This window comes from Myotis lucifugus, unplaced genomic scaffold, assembly GCF_000147115.1.
Source record: "Myotis lucifugus unplaced genomic scaffold, Myoluc2.0 scaffold_245, whole genome shotgun sequence".
Classification (NCBI taxonomy): Eukaryota; Metazoa; Chordata; class Mammalia; order Chiroptera; family Vespertilionidae; genus Myotis; species Myotis lucifugus.
The window spans coordinates 410190-434096 of record NW_005871293.1 but is presented as its reverse complement, the minus strand read 5'-3'; the positions used below and the strand labels follow the sequence as shown (position 1 = coordinate 434096).

The 23907-nt window shown below is 38.5% G+C and overlaps 1 protein-coding gene across 1 annotated transcript in view; it reads left to right on the top strand.

The window, feature by feature from the left end:
* The window catches only part of CPED1 (cadherin like and PC-esterase domain containing 1), a 274615-nt gene that overhangs the window by 65977 nt on the left and 184731 nt on the right, over positions 1–23907 (top strand). Inside the window, exon 4 of the mRNA XM_006098705.3 lies at positions 6313–6388. Coding sequence (XP_006098767.1) covers positions 6313–6388 — 76 coding nt within the window. The remainder of the gene's footprint in view (positions 1–6312; positions 6389–23907) is intronic.

Genomic DNA, 23907 nt, shown 5'->3' with positions numbered 1-23907 from the left:
AGAAGGGAGGGAGTGAGGCAGTGGAGAATGGAGGGAGTGAAGCCAGTGGAGGAAAGGAAGGGAAGTGAAGCAGTGGTGAGAAGGGAAGGGAGTGAAGCAGTGGAGAAGGGAGAGAGCGAGGCAGCGGAGAAGGGAGCGAAGCCCGCCTCGGTGGGCTTCGCTCCCTTCTCTGCTTCGCTCAAGTCTCAGGAAGCCCTATTCTTGCAGGAATCTTCCTGCAACGGGCCTCTGGTTATACTATAAGCCCATTGTAATCAATACAGCCTTGTATTGGCACAAGAACACGCATAAGGATCAATGTAATGGAACAGAGAACCCAGAAATTGACCCAAGCCACTACATTCAATTAACATTTGACAAAGGAGGCAAGAGCATTCAGTGGAGTACAGACAGTCTCTTCAATATATAGTGTTGAGTAAATTGGACAGGTATATGCAAAAAAAATGAAACTAGATCATCAACTTACACCACACACAAGAATAAACTCAAAATGGATAAAAAACTTAAATGCAAGTCGTGAAACCATAAATCCTAGAAGAAAATATAACAACAAAATCTCAGACATCTCATGTGGCAGAATTCTCACCTATACATCTCCTTGGGCAAGAGAAACAAAGGAAAAAATAAACAAATGGGACTACATCAAACTAAAAATCTTCTGCACAGCAAAAGAAACCATCCTCAAAATGAAAAGGGAATCCACTGTATGGGAGAATATATTTGCCAATGATATATAGTCTAAGGGGTTAGTCTCCAAAATATATAAAGACGTCATACAACTCAATAAAAGGAAGACAAACAATCTAATTTAAAAATGGGCAAAGGACCTAAATAGACACTTTTCCAAAGCAGACATACAGATCGCCAAGAGACATATGAAAAAATGTTCAACGTCACTAATCATCAGAGAGATGCAAATCAAAACAAATCAAGAAACAACAAGTGCTGGCAAGGATGTGGAGAAAAAGGAACCCTAGTATACTACTGGTGGGAATGCAGACTGGTGCAGCCACAATGGAAAACAGTATGGAGTTTCCTCAAAAAATTAAAAATGGAACTGCTGTTTGATTTAGTTATTCCACTTCTAGAAATATATTCTAAGCATCCCAAGACACCAACCAGAAAGAATATATGTATCCCTATGTTCATAGCAGTGTTATTTACAATAGCTAAAATCTGGAAACAGCTCAAGTGCCCATCAGTAGATGAGTGGATAAGAAAGCTGTGATACATTTACACCATGGAATACTATGTAGTTGTAAAAAAGAAGCATGTCTTACCTTTGAGACAGCATGGAGGGACCTGGAGATTCTGGAAAGGCAAATAAGCCAGATAGAGAAAGACAAATATCACAGGATCACATTTAAATGTGGAATACAATGAACAAAATAAACGGATGAACAAAATAGATCCAGAGGCATGGAAGCATGGAACAGACTGATGAATCTCAGAGGGATGAGAGGAGGTGGGAAGAGATTAACCACAGAATTTGTATGCATATATGCATTGCCCATGGATACAGACAATAATGTGGTGAAGGCCTGGGTAGGGTGAGGGGAAAAAGAAAGTGGAACATCTGTAATATTTTCAACAATAAAGAAAAAAATAAAACAGTTGTTTCCAATTGCTTGATGATGTTGTGGGATTGTCAGAGACTGTAAAGTGGACAAAGAAAGGGCATCTGCTCAAATTAAAATTACACGTCAGAGGTTTGGAAATTAAGTGCTTAATGAAAATGACCATCGATCTGTTATAGAAAATGAATGGTCAGGAGTCGCTTTAGTCAGGAAGAGAGTAACATAAATTTAAAACTGTATTGGTCCATGTGTTGCTGAAAGTGAAGTGAGGTCCACTAGTTGGGGTAGCATTAAATTTAGTAACTGGGGCTGCATCTCACCTCTCACAGACAGGTTCTAGTATTTCCTGAGTTGAGGGATTGATTTCTAGCTCTAAATGTTTGTGGGATTAGCAACCCCTAAAACCAGGATGCTGTTTTTAGTACTACTTGGAGCGCTGAGAACTACTGAAAGGGCTCTTCTGTTAAGGACATTTTCAGGTGAATTTGATGGAATAATTGTGTGTTAGAAACTTGGGGGATAAAAGGACTTTTTTTTTCTTTGATTAGTTGCTTCTTTTCTTGTCATTAATTCTTTTCCTTATGGATGACACTGAACAGCTTTCAGAGATCCTATTTTTGATAAAATAAAAGGAATAAAAGTCTTACAGATCTAGTGAAGAAAAAGAGTAGTTTCTAAGATACAATATGAAGTGTGTATACTCTCATTGTTCACAAGTGACTAAAAATTTTTTATTACTTGGATGTTTTCTTACACTTTATAAATAGTCTACATTTAAATGCCTATTCTCCTTAATGAGTTACTGTAGTGTTAGTTTTTTAAAAAATTTTATTTTAAACACCTTTTAAATGTTTATAATTAATATTATACTGTTGCACTTATTAATTAAAGGTTTCAACTAAGAATGATTTTTTACTTTTGATTCTGATAATATATGTAATAAAAATAATTTAGATACAGATTATCACTGATTATGGTTGTAGAAGATATGTTGAGATTGAAATCTTTTTAAATGCACATTTCCACCCTAGCCAGTTTGGCTCAGTGGATAGAGTGTTGGCCTGTGGACTGAAGGGTCGTGGGTTTGATTCAGGTCAAGGGCATTGGGACTCGATCCCCAGTAGGGGGTGTGCAGGGGGCAGCCACTCAATGATTCTCTCTCATCATTGATGTTTCTATCTCTCTCTTCCTCTCCTTTCCTCTCTGAAATCAATAAAAATATATTTAAAAAAATAAATGCACATTTCCTTTGTCCCAATTTGATCTCAGAAATGTCCCAGGCTCAAATGTCAATATCATTTTATATTCATTCTAATTCTTTCAAAGATAGGAAAGATTTTATGCTAAGGAAAATATCAGAACAGCAGTCTATAAACACACACACACTTGTAAAGCATTCAAACCCAGTATAAAATGGGTATAGAAATGACTATTTGGGTGATTAGGATGTGTCAATATAGATTAATGAATTGTAACAAAATCACCACTCGAAGGGTGGGGGGGTGCTGATAATGGGGGCGGTTGTGTGCATGTGTGGGGGCGGTGGGTGAACTTCCCCCAAAGTAAAGCCTGATACAAATATTTATTGCAGTCTGAAGCTGGAGAAGCTCATCTTATAAAAGTTAGCTAACCCAGTAAAAACTTCTTTGATGATGTTCCAGTTGATACCGTGATGCAAATCATAAATTTTATGATGAACGTAAAAAAATAAGAATATAAAGCACTAGAGACAGAAGAACGTTGTTAGGTTTAGCAATTAAAAAGTCAAAATATGTGTCATGTAGATGATTTGCCATAGCCGTGTGACCCTAGCCCTGGAGTGTGTTTATTTCTCTGTGCTGAGTCATTCAGTTTAACTGCTTAGTTTGGTGCTCAGTTCCAGATTAGAATGGAGATGATATTTCTGGTGTCACGTGTCACCATGATTATGTCATCTGCTGTGACTCTGAATTCCAAAGATTTACTTTGGAGGAAAGAGCATGGGAAGAGGTCACTGGGTGAGGGCTGGGAAAATGGAAGGCGGGAGGGGTGAGTAGTTACTTCCCTTGGCGTGGCTCTGAATTTCTGGAGCAAGTGCTTGGTTGATCCTGAGTCAGCTCATCCTTTTCATCCAAGGCCTCAAATGAAAAGTCATCTCTCTGATGAGACACAGCAAAGTACCTTCTATGTGAAGGCTGTGCACGCTGGGCACTATCTTTGCAGCATCTACACAAAGCTTTTTGGCCCATGAGTTTTGTAACTCATGTTACCAAGGCTTCTGTTCCATCCTGTTTGTAGCAGACGATGGGACCCAGGGTGCTTTAAGCATTTGCAATGACAGCACATCTGCTCTGAGCCCTTCAAGCAGTGGGAGAAGGTCTGAAGCCGGACCTGTGCCAGTACATAGTCTTTCATGTCACTTCCCTGATGCTGGCTCTCTTTCTGGGTCCTTCTATTGTAAAGATTTTATTAGTCAATAGCAGCCCAGTCATTTTGCCTATTGTGGGGGAAAATGGTTCAAGTTTATTGCCTTTAGAAGCTTTTTACATCTGAAAGATGCTTTTATATGTTAGCTTAAGAAAAAACAAACCAAAAAAACCTCAAACATTTGGTATGAATTTCCCATATTTTTGCAGTGCTCTGTCCCTGACCTCCAGCCTGCTTTAGGAATTCTGAATGGAAAACTTCAGGATTTTATGAAACCTTTTTTCCCCCTACATTTAGTCTCTGAATTGTCATATTTGGAATTTAAGAAATGTAGCCTTTTCTCAATTCCCAGTGCAGTAAGAACATAAGTGGCTCAGACTTTGGTATCTCTGTAGACTTTCAAATGGAGCGTTTAGGAATGTTGCTAGTGCAGATTTCACAGAGTGGCTTCTGCTGAAGTCTGGGCTTCATTCATAGATGACCTGGGCTGAAGTTTGCATCTTACTGAATAAATGAAGAGGAGGTAACAGGATTGTGATGGTTGGAGAATAACTGATGCATTGTTTCAAAGCTTAAGGTGCTTTTTTTTAAATGAACCATTAAAAAACAAAACAAGCCCTAGCTAGTTTGTCTCAGTGGGTGGAGCATTGGCCTGAAGACTGAAGGGTCCTGGGTTCGATTCCGGTCAAGGGCACATGCCTGGGTTGTGGGCATGGTCCCTGGTAGGGGGCCTGCAGGAGGTAGCTGATCAATGATTTTCTCTCATTATTGATGTTTATATCACTCTTCCCTTCCTCCCTGAAGTCAATACAAATACATTTCAAAACAAAACAAAACAAAACTAAAACTATGATTGAATTATTGGGTTGATACTATCTAAGAGCAGAAGTGGAACTTAAACACCCAAGGCTCTAACTACTTTATTTTACAAACTGAGAGAGGGAGGAAGAGGAGCCAAGTGATGGACTCAAGATTACCATTCTGTTGGGTGGGAGAAGTGGGACCACAAGTCTTGTCCCTGGTTCCCTCGCTTTTCTCCAACTGCAACTGCATTCTTCTCATCTAATCACGCCAGCAAGACCAAGTAGAGAAACTCCTGTGTTTTATTAGATTTCAGCCGTGGGCAAACTACGGCCCGCGGGCTGGATCCGGCCTGTTTGAAATGAATAAAACTAAAAAAAAAGACAGTACCCTTTTATGTAATGATGTTTACTTTGAATTTATATTAGTTCACACAAACACTCCATCCATGCTTTTGTTCCGGCCCTCCGGTGCAGTTTAAGAACCCATTGTGGCCCTCAAGTCAAAAAGTTTGCCCACCCCTGGATTTAGACTCTAATAACCGTGGCTTGCGAGCCACATGCGGCTCTTTGGTCCCTTCAGTGTGGCTCTTCCACAAAATACCACGTGCGGGCCCACACGTACAGTGCAATTGAAACTTTGTGGCCCATGTGCAGAAGTCGGTATTTTGTGGAAGAGCCACACTGAAAGGGCCAAAGAGCCGCATGTGGCTCGAGAGCCGTGGTTTGCCGAGCCGCAGTTTGCCGACCACTGGATTAGAGTGAATTAGTTTGAGAGTAATCGATAATTGTTCAGAATGAATCGGATATTCAAGGTAATTTACACTTATCTCTCTCTGTTGGCTTTAAGAAGGCTTTACCATATTTGGAATTATTTTTGAGATTTTGTTGATAATAGCTAGCTAGCCAATCTGTAAATTCAGGAGGGGAGAGAATTAGCTTGTTTGTACCTTTTCAAGTTAAAGTACATATTTGAATTCGTGATCATATGTATGAGGCTTTTTAAGAACAAATTTTTGTTAAAGTAGAGTTTTATGGATAGCTGGGCCTTTATATTTGGAAGCAATAATGCCCTTCAGTACGAAGTGAAAAGTAGGGATGGAGTTTTGAAATAGGTTTAGCACTGAATTTCCACTGTCTGTGATTGAAATCACCGAGGGACCTTGGAACGTTGCACTGTAGTTGACTTACTTTGAGGTATGTTATGCTTAGTACTATTTTTTTGCCAAAGCTAAATTTGAAACTATGAAGTTATTTGTGTTGCTCTGTTTGCCGTAAGGACATAGTATTCCCTTTTATTTCTAGCAAATATCATGGCTTTGAAATAAATCAAGGTTTTCGAAAGCATTCCCAAATATTTTGAAGATTTCTAAGGGCCAGGTTTTAATTTTATGTTACCAAATAGACCAATCTTTATTCTGGATCTAAATGTTGACTTGCAGAGGCTGAGGGCAGGGTGTGGATGGCGTTCCCTTTGCCCGAGCATTTATGAATGCCCAGCTCACTAGAATCTTTTTCATTCCTTTCAGGTAAACATATTACCAGAAATACAGCATCAGCTTTGCAGAAAGGAAGGCTTATGTCAAATAATTCAAAGATTTCCAGGTAAGCTTTCCTTAGCTTCCTTATGCATAAACATGTGAAATATGTAGGCGTCTGTAGGAGACATCATCTGATAGATGAGCTCCTTTGTCCACCAATTTCACGATCATAAATCTTCCAGAATCCACACGGTTTTACCAATGGAAAGACCTCTATAATAAGTAATACGAGTGTGACATTAATATTCTTTCTTTCAGTTTTGCCTTCTTTCTTTCTAGATTCCTTTTCTTCATATATGTTTTTTTTGATACATTTTCTTCTTTATTTTAAAAGCAATTATTATAGTACTTCTTAATTATATAAAACTTGAAATTAAAAAAAAATGTCTTCACGATTAATGTGTTTCTTCTTTTTGAAATCTTCTCAATTTGTCTGTGTGTTTAAGACAAGATACTGACTGAGTAAATTCTATGTCTTGACAACATTAGAAATGTAGGATGAAAATCACCGTCTCATTTTCTCATAGATTCCCTGAGTGGGAAAATAACATCAGATGTTACATGTCTTCATAGATGAAATTATAGTCTCCTATAAAGCTCATCAATGAAAGTGTTCTTCATATTTCTTGTTTAAAATCCATTTAATGTTTAATGGCTATGCCCCTAGAAGGTATTTTATTATATAATTAAAATTTAGATCTACATACCTTTAATTATTTTTAAAATTAATTTTTGTCCAAATGGAATCAGAAAAATAATACCTTAACCCATCGCCTCTTCCATGGGGTTTCTGCTTTCACACCAAACATTAACCACATTGGTATGTCCCACTTACACTACTACTGTTATACACCAAGGATTAAAATAAATCAAAGTGCATCAGCACTTAAGCTTTTAATTTAAGATACTTGTCTAAAATAAATGAGAGCTACATAAACTTGGTTCTGTAGTTACTCTCTTAAATCACAATTGTAACTGACTCCATAGTCCCTAAATTTGTTTGGTTTTTGTAAACATCTGCTGGATAGTTTCTTTATTTTACTTTTTTTAAAGTAATGTGAGGAATAAGTAAAATAACTACTTCCATTAATACATTACTAATAAATTTGGAAATACAGTTAAAGCAATTTGAAAAAATATTGTTTGCATTTTGAAAAATGCCTACAGATTTTTAAGTTTTTGTTGTTTTTGCTATTTACAAAAATGGTTGACTCAGAACATTAAGTTTCTTTAGTATTAGAATTGGCAACATAGAATTACAGGGATGAAAGTGCATTTATAGCCAGAAATGGATTACCAGTTTATAAGTTTATATTTTACTTTTGCTTTCATAAAATTAAGACGTTTTCCTCTTTTGCTTTAAACATTTTTTATTCTTTTTAAAAAATATTTTTTTATTGATTTCAGGGAGGAAGAGAGAGGGGGAAAGATAGAAATATCAGTGATGAGAGATAATCATTGATGGGCTGCCTCCTGCACATACCTCACACTAGGGATCTAGCCTGCAACCCAGGTACGTGCCCTGATGGGGAATCAAACCACGACCTCCTGGTTCATAGGTAGACGCTCAACCCCTGAGCCACACAGGCTGGGCAAACATTTTTTATTCTTAAGAACATTTGTAAGTTCTCGATATATGTCCTTTCTCCACTCTGTCTAGTGTGTTATTTTCTATTTATCTTCATGACTAACAAGATAGTTTATGGGATATATAGCTTTTTAAATGGAATTATTTCTCCTGTCGTGTTTTCTTAGCTGTGTAGCTTTAAAAGAATATGTCTCCAGCATGGTTGTATGATTTAACTTTTATAAAGAACAGCTTTTGTGGTAGACTTTTTCTGTGACTATATAGTATATAATGTAAACTCAGTATTAATAACATTGTATCTGTTCTGAATACTGAATATTTAATATTGAATGCATATTAGATAGCAACATGTCGGTGCCTAAACATCTACAGTAGTTCTATTAAAAAGGTAAGATTATCAAACTAAACACAATATGACACAATTTAGCCATTTCATTTAAAACCAAAATGGCCGATGCCATTTAAAGCTGTGTTTTATTTGGAGGAAGGCAAAACAAAATTTTGAAACCAGGGATTTTAGCTCTGCCACCTATTAGCTATGTGACTTAACTTCAGGTTGCTGTTGGGTGAGGCTAATGTAACCATTTCATAAATGAAATTTTAAAAATAAAGTAAGTAATATGTGTGTGTGTATATATATAATTTGATTTGAAGAATATAAAATATTACATATTACCCTAACACATAATGCTTAAAAAATGGTAACTGGATCACCCTAGATTTGAAAAATCAAGCAACAGGCCTCTTAGTGCTTAGTATTATTTTTCTTTTTATATGAGTGACTATCACTAAAATTTTAGGTTTCTGTCAAAAAGTATGAAGGGTCTGAGATTTCTTCTCCCTTCCAAGCTCACAAGTCAGTCTGTCCTGGGTGCTGGCAGGAGACAGGAGGCTCCTGACTCAGAGAAAAATGACTATAATTTACAGCAGTGGCTGCAGTCAGGCTATCAGCATTTGTCCCGGTTCACTGAGCCCAGTCCCCATCGGGCGATGTGAAGAAGGCAGCTGACACTTGTAAACTTAGTGGTTTGTGGTTCAAGAGAGGAGCTCCTAGCTTAGGGAGTTTGCCTGTTCGATAACGGGCAGCGAGCATGCCTGCCCTTTGCCCCAAAGGGAGACATTAGTTTGTTATATTGGACAAAACCTTCTCTTTGCTCAGGAGGGAGACATGATCTTTATATTTCAAAGCTATCTGCTATCTAGGCGTCTTTGAAAAGATCATCCAGAGCAAAGGTGGTCAGTGCCTCTGTTTCCAAAATGTGCAGAAATGTGACAGGTACATGGAGAAGTGTCTCTCCACAGTTTGAGAGATGACCTGAGAAGCTGCACTCTGAGGCTTAATAAATGGGTAATTCTGAGCCAGATTTCCAGCCTGGTTGTGCTTCATGTCTCTTATCTATAAAAACACAGTGTTTGGCAATGATCAATAATTCTGAGGTTCCCCAGTGCCTTTCCCCACACGGATGCGTTGTCCCAGATTTTAGCTTAGGCGGCAGAGAGAATCAAGGATGCTAAGGATGGATGCTCATACTGGTAAACACAGCTGGGACCCTCCACGTGTGGCAGGACCCGCGGAGTTTGGGCCAGATGCAGAGGAAAGCTTGAAGACAGCGGGGGAGACTCACAGTCTGTTCCATCCCGAAGCTACAGAGTGTACCTGCCATTAGACTTGTGATTCACATCCAGAGGCACAAATCCGTGGAATTTCTATGGGCTTACGAACTGATTTATTTTTATCTTGCCATTTAGTGCTTTGCTTAAGAAAAAAAAGTTGCCTAATTTTTTTTATGAGCCCAAACTTGTTGCTAATGTTTTTTTGTTGTTGCTTTTTACTGTTTGTGTTTTTTTATAAGAAGAATTTATTTTCCATATTTGAAATATAAGTACAAAACAAAACATCAGAGAATTGTTTTATTTCATGTGTGAGTTGTTGTTTTTGTTCTTTTTTTTATGCAGGATCACCATCCAAGAAGTCAGGGTTAGGAGTGAGCCAAATTTTTGGCTATTACTCATTCTTCCCAGTAGTGTTATCTTAGCTCTGAGCAGTGCCTGACACATGACGTTTGAAATGTACCCAAAATTATACCCAAAAGGTAGCATTTGGAACATTTTAGGATCTGTGTCATTATTTTTTAATAAGATTGTGAGCACCTAAAGAAAAAATAAAACAATAAATAAAATGTAATACCTTTTGTTGTATCTAAACAAGACTGGACTTTAAAAAAAATTATAGATATTTACTACCAAAGATAAAACAAATCTTTAAAATAACATAATTGAAATTATTTTTAAACATTGGTCAATAATATTTATTTATCTCGCATGGCACTGATGATTGTTTTTAATATTTTAGATTTTAAAATTCCTTTTTATCATATGATATCAGTAAAATATTGTTAGAGAATCAGGTAGCCTGCCTTGAATTTAAACAAGACAACATGGAAATTGTTAATGCTTTAAAAAAATATATATATCTTTATTGATTTCAGAGAGAAAGGGAGAGGGAGAGAGAGAGAAACATCAGTGATGAGAATCATTCATCAGCTGCTTCCTGTATGCCCCCTCCTGGGGATGGAGCCCACAACCCCGGCATGTGCCCTTGACTGGAATCAAACCTGGGATCCATTAGTCCACATCTGCTGAGCCAAACCGGCTAAGGCATCAATGCTTTTAATGCTTTTATTTATTTCCTTTCCTCTGCTATAAATTGGTGGAATATTTTTTTTCAAACAAGACTACAAGAAATGAGACATTCCCAGTTTTAAAGAAAATTGGGAACTTATCTCTAAGAAGCAATCAGGCAAATTTCAGAGGCCAGTTTGCCTGTTCTCTGTGCTCTCAAATGCTGCCACCATCTCTGCGTCTCCTGTAAGCTCTTTCAGGCCTCTGTCTTTCCCAAGACTTCACATCCTGTCTTATACACAATTATATCCTTTATGCAAAACATGCTTCTCCTCAGCTCTTTAAGTATGACTGACTTCAGCTAGGTGATGGTGAAAGTAAGCTGATGGAACTAATGCAGACTAAATTACACCCTCACCAGGGTCATAAGCCTCTTAGATGTATTTGAATTTTTATAAGAGAAGCTTGCAAACCCAGTGAATTCCTAATTGGTAGAATTTCTGGGAGTGCATTCAAATTCCCATTCAATTCAACAGCAAGTCACTCCCAAAGCTTATCTGTCTACTTGTCTCCATCTCTACCATGACCAGCCTAGTCCAAGTCAACATTCTCTCATACCCTTCCACTTCCTTTCTTGTTCTATGCTCCTTCTCTTAGCATATCTTTGCATTTCCCTAAATCCTTGGTAACTCTAGCTGTTCTTTTTTAAAATTGATTTTTAATCAGAGAGAGAGAGAGAGAGAGAGAGAGAAACATCAATGTGAGAAATATCCTGTAGGTGCCCTGACTAGGGATGGAACCCACAGCCCAGGTATGTGCCCTCATGGGAATCAAATCGGGACCTTTTTGGTCTGTGGAATGATGCTCCAACCAGCTGAGTCTCCCAGCCAGAGCTGGAAACTCCAGCTTTGATTTTAATTTTTCTCATAAAATAATGTCTTTTGTTAACCCCTGAGAACAATGAAGCTGGGCTTTCCACTAAAACCTTAATCTCTAGAGTTGGGGTATAGATAGCAACTCTTTGCTTCTCCTTCTTACTATTATCTACCAACATCTTGATTATTCAACATAATTAATAAGAAAATTATCACCTGGGTTAACATCTTCCTCTCGACTTCAGATCTACCATCATTCTTGTCAAAATGATATTTATTCACATGACCCTTTTATCATCCTAACTCACAGCTTTTTTAACGTTTTTTTATTTTATTTTAAATAAATCTTTATTGTTGAAAGTATTACATATGTCCCTTTTTCCCCCATTGCCCTCTCTCTCCCCTCATCCTCCAAGTTTTCACCACCCACTGTCTGTGTCCTTGGGTTATGGATATATGCATATGAGTTCATTGGTTGATCTCTCCCCCCCTGACCCTCCACCCTCCCCTGCCTTCCCTCTGAGGTTTGACAGTCTGTTCAATGCTTCTATGTTTCTGGGTCTATTTTTGTTCATCAGTTTATGTTGGTCATTAGATTCCACATATGAGTGAGATCATGTGACACTTATCTTCCTTTGACTGGCTTATTTCGCTTAGCAGAATGTTCTCTAGATGTGTCCATGCTGTTGCAAATGGTAAGAGTTCCTTCTTTTTCACAGCTGCATAGTATTCCATTGTGTAGATGCACCACAGTTTTTTAATCCATTCATCTGCTGATGGGCACTTAGGCTGTTTCCAAATCTTAGCTATGGTAAATTGTGCTGCTATGAACATAGGGGTGCATTTATTCTTTCTGATGGGTGTTTCTGATTTCTTGGGATATATTCCTAGAAGTGGGATCACTGGGAGATCCATTTTTAATTTTCTGAGGAAACTCCATGCTGTTTCCACAGTGGCTGCACCAGTCTGCATTCCCACCAGCAGTGCACGAGCGTTCCCTTTTCTCCGCATCCTTGCTTGTCATTTGTTGATTTGTTGATGACAGCCATTTTTACAGATGTTAGGTGGTACCTCATTGTCATTTTGATTTGCGTCTCTCAGATGATCAGTGACTTTGAGCACTTTTTCATATGCTGTTTGGCCTTCTGTATGTCCATTTTGGAGAAGTGTCTATTGAGGTCCTTTGCCCATTTTTTAATTGGATCGTTTATCTTCCTTTTGTTAAATCGTATGAGTTCCCCGTAAATTTTGGAGATTAATCCCTTATCGGATCTCATCAAACTGCTACCTTCCTTTCTCACCAGCGCCAGCCTCCCATTTCTATAGCCTTGCTCAGGAACTTACACCACAGAGAGCTACTTCATCTTTGAAAGCTTGAACTATTTCACCACTTTATAATCACAGCCTCTTTGGCCTTTTCATTCCTTCAATGTTACTGAGCCATGAATCTCAAATGTCACTTTTGGTATTCTTAAATCTGCTACTTTCTCCACATCTGTCAGATATTTTTTATCATAATTTCTCTCCTACGAAACCTGGACCATTTGGTCTGCCACTTGAAGGGTTTCCATCAAAGCACCTCCAATATTCATATTTTTCTTCCACACCACCCCTTAAAAACATTTATAGAAAAACATCCCACAATCTTATTTCTCTGCTCCATACAACAAACACGGGAGAAAATCACACAAGATTGCATTCAATTCCAAGGATATTTTTTCCTCACTTGCTAAAATGGAAAGAATCAAACTACTCCTGCAATTGTCAGCCCAACCTCCACCAACAACACAACTGGCCAGTGGCACACGAAGCAGCCTCTCCTAATTTTCCTCTAAAATACATATAAGAAAATGTAAGAACTACTCCTAGCACTCACATCATAGAAGAATATAGGAGGAATTTCCATTCTAAGGTTGACAGAAGTAAATTTTAATTCTTTTTGTTGTTGTTATCCTCACTTGAGGATATTTTCCCACTGATTTTTTTAAGGACAGTGGAAGAAAGAGGGAAAGACAGAGAGAAACATCTATGTGTTTACACATTGATTGCCTCTTGCAATTGCCTCCTGCACAAGCCTAGCCCTGGCCAGGGAGGAACCTGCAAATAAGATACGTGCCCTTGACCGGAATCAAACCCGGGACCCTTTGGTCCATAGGCCAACATCCTATCCACTGAGCCAAACCAGCTAGGACAAATTATAGTTCTTAATGCTCTGTTCAGTTCAGTATAAGTAGAGAAGAGTAGAATTTATTTCATAAGAAAAGCCAGCAGAGTGTTTTAATGGTTTGGTTGTGGTTTGTAAAAGATTGTCTCCCAACAGTTTTAGCCAGCCCAGTTGGGAGATAAGTTAGACACCAGGAAATGGAAGCTAATTTGTCATTCAACAACTGTAGGTCTCAGAAAAGTCAAGTTGTTGGCCAAGGACACATTTCTTCCTTCCTGTATCCTGGTTAAATCTTTGGCCACTCATGAGAAGGAAGTTAATGAAAATAGAAATCAAATTTTAAAAATGATTCAACATGCATTTCTAAAACTTCTTTTACCTTTCCTTTTTATTATGCCTTTATTACACCAATAATATACATTCATTATAAAAAGAATTGAAAATTCAAATAAACAAAAAGAAAAAAAATTTAAATTTAGTGAAATTACACAATTTTCCATACCTTTCTTATTCATGTACAAGTTTTACATACTAAAATATTATGCAATTCAAGTGTGGCATATTTATCAGTAAAAAACCATGAAGACATTAAAATAGATGGAGATCTACTTTTATTGGGATAGAAAAATATTCACACCATATAGTTGAGTTAAAAATAAAATATATTTTGTATTATATATCATGTCTATTTGTACAATATCTATGTAAAATGTATACTAATATATTTTTAATATATTTATACTAATAAAAGGGTAATATGCTAATTTTGACTGGGAGACCTTCCGGGAGACCGGCCAGGGAGGGCAGTTGGGGGCCATGAGTCTGGCAGGAGAGGGCCATTGGGGGTGATCAGGCCAGCAGGCAGGGTGGTTAGGGGCGATCGGGCAGGCAGGCAGGTGAGCGATTAGGAGCCAGAGGTCCTGGATTTCGAAAGGGATGTCTGACTGCAGTCGGACATTTCCTGAGGGGTCCCAGATTGGAGACGGTGCAGACCAGGCTGAGGGACACGCCCCCCTGTGCACGAATTTTGTGCACTTGGCCACTAGTATAAATATATGCATACATATATTAATTTGCTTAGCACTCACAGTATCTCCATAAAGGAGATATTAATATTATTCCTATTTTATTCAGTGGCCATGTGAGGTGACTTTCCAGGATCCCATGTCTGACAAGTGCTATCTGGACATAGGCAGTCTGATTCTGGAGCCAATTTTCTTAATCACTTCACTCAGCCAAACTCCTCAGGGTGGCATTTAAGACCCCCTCCCCCTCCCCCACCCCATAGGCTTAGGCATTTCTCCCTGGTCTTCCATTTTCTCCTCAATCTGAGCTCCTCCCTTCACTGTCTCTTCACTTTATCACCATCTTATCTTCCTGCCTTTACTCTAATGACCTCATTTGGATCCCATTTTAAATTAATCATAGTGACCTCAACTTAATAATCTTTTTAAAGGCCTTTTCTCTAAATACAGACCCATTCTGAGTCACTGGGTGGTTAGGATTTCAACATATGACTTTTGAGGGCACACAAACCAACCCATCATAGCCAGGGATGGGTGGAAGAGGCAGGGGACTGTCATGGGCAGTCCCATCCAATCCATATGGAGAGGGGAAAACAGATCCCCAAAGGGAGAGATAGTATACAGATGAAGACAACAGGTGTCTATTATTCCAGGTGTTTGATAAATACTTATTGATTGGTTATGATACAGCCCATGAAATTCTTAAGCAGAACTAGCCTCACCCTACCCACAAATCATTTTAACGTAAGGATATATTTATCTTTCCTTGTTTTCAGCACCAAGAGCTCGATACTATACACTGATTACCCAAGTGTCTTTCTGCTGGTCTGTACATGGATTTGCTTTTCTGGGCCAAGCTTGGTTTTCACTTCCTACCTTGAACCCCCATTCTCACCTGTTCTCAGACCCTGCCTCTGCTCTCCAGAGCTAGTTAAATAAGATAAGTTAATTAGTGCTGATCTTCTTCCCCTGTCAAATGTACATTTTTTTCCCCACAGGACTTACTTCAACCCAAATAATAATTCTATTGATAAAAATTTAAACAACACTGCAGACCAGTCAGAACTTCATGGAAACTGTTGAATCATGCAAATGAGGTGGTCACTTACACAGTCTGACCTAGTCATAAAATTCACCGCTGTCCCTGTGAACCATAAATCTCTAAATTAACTACTCACAGCCAAAATCAAATGAAGATTTTGGGGAAATAGTAGCCTTGCTTCATTTTTTTGAAAATGGGAAAAATATATTCTGCTTGCTGTAGCCTGTTCACTGGAAACTATACAGTTCTTCCTTCCACTTGGCATTTTTTCAAAAGTGAGATGCAAGCTTGTCAGTGTGCCTGGCATACTTCATGGCTGGTCACTGGAAGATGAGAGGGAGCGTCAGTGGTGGCTGGGAGCACTGGGATATGTGGGGGAGTGCGAGCTTTAGGAGACTCACTTTTCTTGTCTTCGGGAGAAGCTAGACCAATGTCACTGACCCAAAACTGTCTCTTGCTCTTGTGTCGCTGAGGGCTTTACACTTTGCACATTTGGCAGCAGACCAGTTTGAAATGTGCATTTTCCAGTAAATATTTTGGTAGTTCATTGACTAGCTGAAGGAGCTCATTCATCCCTCTGCTCTTTGGTAGGGCAAGTTTAAAAGGTCATGACCTTTACCCAGTTGGTGTGGCTCAGTGGTTGAGTGTTGACCTATGAACCAGGAGGTCATGGTTCGATTCCTGGTCAGGGCACATGCCCAGGTTGCAGGCTTGATCCCCAATGGGGAGTGTGCAGGAGGCAGCTGATCAATGATTCTCTCTGATCATTAATGTTTCTATCTCTCCCTCTCCCTTCCTCTCTGAAATCAATATATATATATTAAATATATATATATATATATTAAAAAGATCTTTATCTTTTAAAGTTAAACTGATTTGGTAAAATTGGACATCTCTGGATTATGACCTCTGTCCCTCATGCCATCATGTAGTTACATTTACTTATTTTACTTGGAGAGTTTGTTATCTTGTGCCAAACAATCTTACACACTAAAGGCAGCATTGTACAGCAAATTTATACTCTGTGATTCTGGTTATTAATTCTGATTTTCAACAGAGCATAAAGGAAGAGTTGATAAGAGTGATAGGCACTTTTGTTGTCTAACTCTCTTCAAGAAATCCCCTGATGACTTATTTCAATGATAAACAAAGGCAAATAGCATTGCATCTAAATAATGCCCAAACAACTTGTTAAAACATGAAGAACTTTAAACAATGAAACTGGATTACATAATAAAACCTTTTATTTGCATTAAATAATAATAATTTCATAAACTATATTTGTACTTCATTAACTTGATTGTCCTGTTTACCCAGCCTGCATCTATTAACCAATAGTCTATTCATCTACGTTAGACACATTCCATGACACAGACTTTAGCCTGCCGAAATAAACTATACTGCATTTTTTTGCATTGTCTTCAACAAATGCATCATTTAAACAGTGATTATGATATTTCTCCACTTCATTTCTTTCTGAGCTACTGTTTTTGCAGCAGAAATATTAGCAGTGCCTCTGAAGTGTTGCTAAGATACCTAAAAAATGTATCTTACTACAAAATACTGTAGATGAAAATGTTCTACAGAAGGAGCCAGACTCTTTACTTTTAAGCCACTGGGGCTGCACTACTTGAGAATTACGAGAGCTGGGTCAAGAAGGGTATGCAACAAATTCAGGTTCTAGGATTTAGCTGCTGAAATGGTGGAAATTCATTCTGAAACTGACAGGCTTTTTTTGTTTTGAGAGGGAAGCCAGTAGAACTTCAATTAGTTTTTTATGCATTTAAAATCTCTATTATATGTAGAGATATATTATATGTGGTGAATATTCAGTGTTGGGGATATACAATGTTGAATTAAAGATAATCTCTCTCCCAGTCTCCTTCTAGTGGTAGCAACAACAAAAAACTTAAAAGTGTTAAGACAGACTAAGTGTTAGTAAAGCTTGTGGTGCCCAAGGCTTCGTTCATTCATTTTCATGGACGTTCGGAGCCATGACCCAACTTTAGATTTACAGAATATCATCAGTATTGGAAAATAAAAGCCCACTAAAGTGATGCATTAACTGCAATGCACACAACGTCATAAAGTGCATGAATGTCATGCACCGGGCCTCTAGTAATTAATAATATAATTTATTAGGCATTTAGTGTCTTCCAATATAGCACATTCTATTGAACAATACATTGATAAAGGCCCAAAATGAGAGTTGCAGCAAGCTATAAACAAAGTGAAGCGTATTCATGTCCCTAAATAGAATCTTGGACTCCTTCATTTATAGTTGAAGTTGGCAGAAGTACAATGAACTGAATGAATAGGGTATCTATGGGAGATGTTTTACTCTTTGATGATGGGTTGGGTGTACTTCTGTCTGGGAAAGAAGCATAGAGTCTACTTCATAGTAAAGCCTGATCAAATCCTTTGATTCATTGCATCAATAACTTGAGACTATTTTCTTTAAACTTCTCTTAGCACCATCTAATGGTAAAATACGGAATTTCTCTTTTCTTGAGTAATTTTAGGTAATGACATCATAGAGTCATAGCAGCAGTACAATCCCAGTGTTGAAAGTCATGTCAAAAGAAAATGTATAGCATATGAGTGTCCCACTTACCCCCTAAAGGACAAAAGTGGATAACTCATCCGCATTAACTGAGAGGGCCTTTGGAAAGCCCATCTTGCCGCACCCATTTCTAAGCCCCTGTAAGAAATAATGTACTAAGATTTCTAACGAAAGAGGTTAAAAGAAATCTAAGTTTCCACTGAGTGAAGGCAAAAGTGAGGAATCTTACAATGGCCCGGATATGAGGAAACCAGAATTCTAGTTTCCCTCAGCCACTAACTCTAGTTAGTGACTCTGGGGAAAGTACATAGGCTGTGCTTCTTTTCTAGACTTGCAAAATAGGAACAATTGTGCTGACTATCCTTTGCCATAGAGTTGTCATGAAAATGCTTTCTAAAGGAATATGTATTATAAATCTATAAAACTAATGTGTAAGGTATTATTTCTATGTGAATCAAAATATCCATGAATTGACTTGGAGAAAAAAATTGATTGAGGTTTTCAGTTTAATATGTTGACATAAAACTGTCACAACAATATTGTTCTTGTTGGAGTCATTCTGTTATGGAAAGAGGTAGGCAAGTATTGCTTAGAGTTAGAGTTTGAGTGCATAGATCAGCCGTGGGCAAACTACGGCCCGCGGGCCGGATCCGGCCCGTTTGAAATGAATAAAACTAAAAATGCTACAGTGTTATTTTATAGATAAATTACCCTCAAATAATGACCAGAGCTCATGTTAACTTTTACTTTTTATATGTCAGACACTGTGTCAAGCACTTACAAACTTATTCTTTAACTCTGTATAACCATCGATGGGCAGATACTGTCATGCCTTCTTAGATATAGAAATGGAAGCCCTGGGATCCTCTGGCCTATTCAGCCAGAAAGAAGCAAATTCATAGCTCGAGTACTATACTATATGCCATTACACTGTATTTTAATCCTGTCTTATAAGAAAGCTAGAGGCCTGGTCCATGAAATTTGTGCACAGGTAGAGTCCCTAGGCCTGGCTGGGGCCTTCCTTCTGGCTGCCGGCTGCCGGTCGGAGCCTTCCTTCATTCCATGCCACCCCTTGGTGGTCAGCGCACGTCATAGCGAGCAATCGAACTCCTGGTCTCCTGGTGGAACTCCTGAGGGGGCACTTTACGTATTAGCCATTTATATATATAAATAAGAAAGGAGCTATTTAAGAAAGCCTAATACCTGGGCCTAATGAGAAATTGAACTTGTTTACCTATTTTTTAATTCTTTTTATTATTCTTTAATCAATTAAAATAATCCTTATAATTTCTTATTTACTATACTATTTCCATTTAAGCAGATGTTAAGTGATTTTGCTACAAACAGAAGACAGTTTTGTTTTGTTTTCATCTACTGATCAGGAACTCGAGAGTAGAAGGGAGTGCCAGGCATGGGTGCTCAGAGCTTACTGCCACACTGTCTTCGTCTTTCTTCTGTTACTCTTTTCTGATATGCCCACTCCAGGTTCAGTTCCTCAAACCAGCTACAACCTTTGCTAAGTAAAGTAGAAAATTTACCATGACAAACTTCACACTGTAGCCGTGTGCTGGGATGAGGGGTAACTCGGATGTGGGTATAGCCACCAGCCTCAAGTCTGGGCGGCTAGAAATGATAGTGACCACATTGGACCACTTGAAAGGGCCACGGATTAGTTGTCTTGGCCTTCTGAAGTGGCTCTTCTGACCTTCATGGGAGGGTTTTTAGAATCCACTGGTTTATAATGAACAATTGGGGGATGTGGATTAATAAATGTAAGTAGAACCAAATTATGTGATTTCTGTGAATGAATGACTCTCGAAAATGGTTTTCAGAAGTAATTGCTTTGACCTAATTGCACGTTGCTGTTGGATAGTGGCTGGGTGCACCTCAGGCCAGGCTGCCTATGTGGGAATCCCAGATTGGCCTTTAATAGCCCCGTGTCCTTGGGCAGCTTTCTTACCTTGTCTTTGCTTCAGTTTCCTGTCTGAAATGTGGGGGCGATGTGACTGTCTCCTAGGATTGCTTGGATGGTAGAATGAGTTAATATACTTAAAGTACTTGGAACAAGGCCTCACACAGAGCCAGCAACCCACAATCATACGAGTGTGATGGTGATGTTTAGTATTGTTTGGTTCTAAGACTGTCACAACTGGACCTGAAGTATAGTTCTTAAACAAGGTATGGACATATGTATTTATTCTTGAAATAGAAGAATCCATAACTATTTATATTCTTGCATTCCAAATATTGCACAGACAGGAAGTTTCCTTAAATTCTAAATACAGAATTAAGAAGAAAAGGATAAAGATTACAAGGTCAAGTAAACTGGTTATGCCTAATTTATCTTTTTCAGTTCAGTATTTTGAAATATTTCTATTTCTAGATTCCTTCTCTCAGTCTTATGGTCAGTCAACCGCCAATTTTAGAAGAGATTGTGTCATTTAAAAGAAAGAACTTTAAACTATATTCGTCATGGGCTATAAAAAGCAAAGATACCACCCACAAAATGATATTTAAAATTTTCCAGTTACATGGTTTATTGGTAAATCTGCACCTGTAGATTTTGCCAAGAGCAAAATGAGCAATGCGCAGGTGTTCCCTGAGTTTTCAATTAGGGGAAATTTTACCTATTGGGTAGATTTTAATAGGATATTTCACTACTTATAAGCTTTTGAAACATTTTCAGCCATTGGTGGGTGAAAAGCCCTTAAGTGTAAAGAATATGGCTCATAGGGGAAAGCAAAACTCAAACAAAACAAAAAACTAGAGTCTCGTGCCTATTTTTGAAATGTCTCGTCAGAAACTGTGCTCTCATGTGAACTGAAGCTCCTGGGACTGATAGATATTGTGAGTGTTTTAAGCGATTTGGTAAATAAAAGCCAGGGTTGGGATATCGCAGAAAATGCTGAGTAAAGAGCAACATTCTCTGAGCCATCAGCGGTTGTGGCAAGTGGGTGATTAGGTGAGCAGTTTTGAAGCACAGTGCTGAAAACCTGAATTGCAAATCATTTGATGGATAACGGTGGCCATGAACTTCTGTCACTTTTCACTCTGGATCCATGAAATTGAATGAACACTCTGGAGTTCAGCTTTTCTCCTAATGGAAACTTCATGTACTTTTTCTTTAAATCGGACTTTGTTTGGCTGCCAGTGCACCCACCCCCAACCCTTCCCTCACTGCGAAAAGCCAAAGAGCCCAGAGCTGCCAACTTGGGCAACTGGACCTGACCTCGGCCTCAGGAGATTGAGCCAACTGTGGCAAGGGACTTGGGCAAAAAATCGCCCCTTTGAGAGAATGCTTGCTCACTATGTTGTGCTAAGCAAACAGATAAACAAATTAAAACACCCCCCTCTAACAACAAATCTGATTCCAAAAGCCTTGAGAAGTATTTTAAAAGTTTAATAGTTTTTTGTTCTTTTTTTTTTTTGTTTTTAGGGAAGGCAGGTTGGAGACAAAATGTTATCAATAGGGCAACTAGCCTTTTTCAACGCACAATGACATTTCTGCCAAATGACATGTACAACCCTCTTCTCTTCTTACTCACCCACCTCTTGCTCAACAAAACACTACCTGTTACAACCCCTCTCCTCGTTGGTCTCTTCTCTCCAACTTATTTATGGAAATTAAAAATCAATTTATCTATGCCTGTCATTCAAACAACATAACAAAGACTTGGTTTCCAAATAAGCATGTATCATTCTTTCTTAGAAGGGAAAGGAGGAAGGAAACCCATACTTTGCTATTTTATCACTGTTCCCCAATATTTTGTGAAAGTTAGCTTGAATTCTTTCCACTAATTACAATCCAAGCTTTTTATTTTTATTTTTTTTAATATATTTTATTGATTTTTTACAGAGAGGAAGGGAGAGGGATAGAGAGTTAGAGACATCGATGAGAGAGAAACATCAATCAGCTGCCTCCTGCACACCCCCCACTGGGGATGTGCCTGCAACCAAAGCACACGCCCTTGACCGGAATCGAACCCTGGACCCCTCAGTCCGCAGGCCGATGCTCTATCCACTGAGCAAACTGGTCAGGGCACAATCCAAGCTTTTTAAAATTCGGCTTCCATTGGCTGGGTCTACAGAGTCAAATTGTAGCAGAGACTTCAAGCAGTGAACTCAGGACTTTAAACACCTGAGTGATGCCAGAGTTCATGGGATTTTTTAAGCAATGACTGCACAGCCCTGACTATTTGAAATGACTGGGATGTTATTGGTGCCACAAAATTATTCTCTCTAAGACATTGCATTGTAAGAAATAGCAAGATGTAAATCACTTGCTATTCATCATCCACCTATTTTAAGGCATTTAAGTAGCAGCTTAGATCTGAAAGTTCAGTCAGGGACATGCAAACAAATGGTGTTGATCGAGATGATGTGCTGGTGTAAGAACTCTGAGGCTGACTCATAGTGTATTATATCTATAAAAAATAATTCATATATATGGCCTCTTGGCAGTACAGATGGTGGGAGATATATGAAGAAAAAAGAAGAATATCCTTGTAGAAAACAGTCATTTGAATTTAATGTCCTGGCCTAAATTCTACCTGGGAGAAGACACGTTAACTTCAAAGTTTAAAATTCAGACAAGAATTCAAAAATGTAACCACCTAATTAACCTCTTTAAAGACCAAGTGTTCTTTAGCACTTCAGCTATGAAGGCTCCCTCCACTTTGGCTCAATTAATTGATTAATTCTTTAGTCATTTACAAGATATAAAATAGGCCAAATGTACCTGATTAATACGACTGTACCTAGCTAAGGTCAAAAATGGAAACATCATTTCAGAAACTCCTGTCAGAATCTGCCTGCCTTCTGATCTTGCCCTTGTGTCCTTGTCTGTTAGAGGAGACTCCGTGTTAGAACGCCGCTTCGCCAAGCCTGCTTCCACTGACTCCAGTCTGATTGTTGGTTAGTTGAGGAGAAAGAACATGAGGACAAAATGCTTCTGTGGAAATATGCTTGTTCAGTGTCTTAATGAAAAATTCCTTCTGACGTAGTCCACGTTCCTGAGCTAATTCTGGATATTTGGCTCTCTGCCTCTCATTAGATTTCATTTTGACAATTGGCTCTACTCTCTGCATGTTCTATATTTTTGTCTCACTTTCAGAGTCAGATATTTTGAAAAACCTTGATATTTAAAATATGTGCTTGGTTCATATAATGCATTTATTTGTACATAATATTGACATAGAGAAGGAAATTGATAGTAATACCATGTATGCTTTATTATACCAAAAAATAGGGTCTATAAAGTGGCCACTAAAAGAGAGATATGCTAATGTATGGTTTTATTTAAAACTAGAGACCCGATGCATGAAAAATCATGCAAGAGTAGGCCTTCCCTCCCCCAGCTGTCGGCACCAGCTTCCCTCTGGCACCTGGGAGCAGGGACCCGGGCTTCATTCCTCTGGCTACCGGCAGGCACCCAGGACCTGGGCTTCCCTCCTCATTTACAGCAAGCACTGGGGCCCGGGCTGGCTTCCCTTGGGCCACCTGCAGGCACCTGAGACCCAGGCTGGCTTCCTTCTGGCCCCGGCTTTTTAGGAAGGACGTCTGGAATGACGTCCAGAAGATGTCTGGTCTAATTAGCATATTACCCTTTTATTATTATAGATAGAAGCAATTAAAAAATAGAGGCAATGACTTTAGTGTTTGTGTCTTACATTTAAATTAGGATTGACTTCAATACACTTGAAAA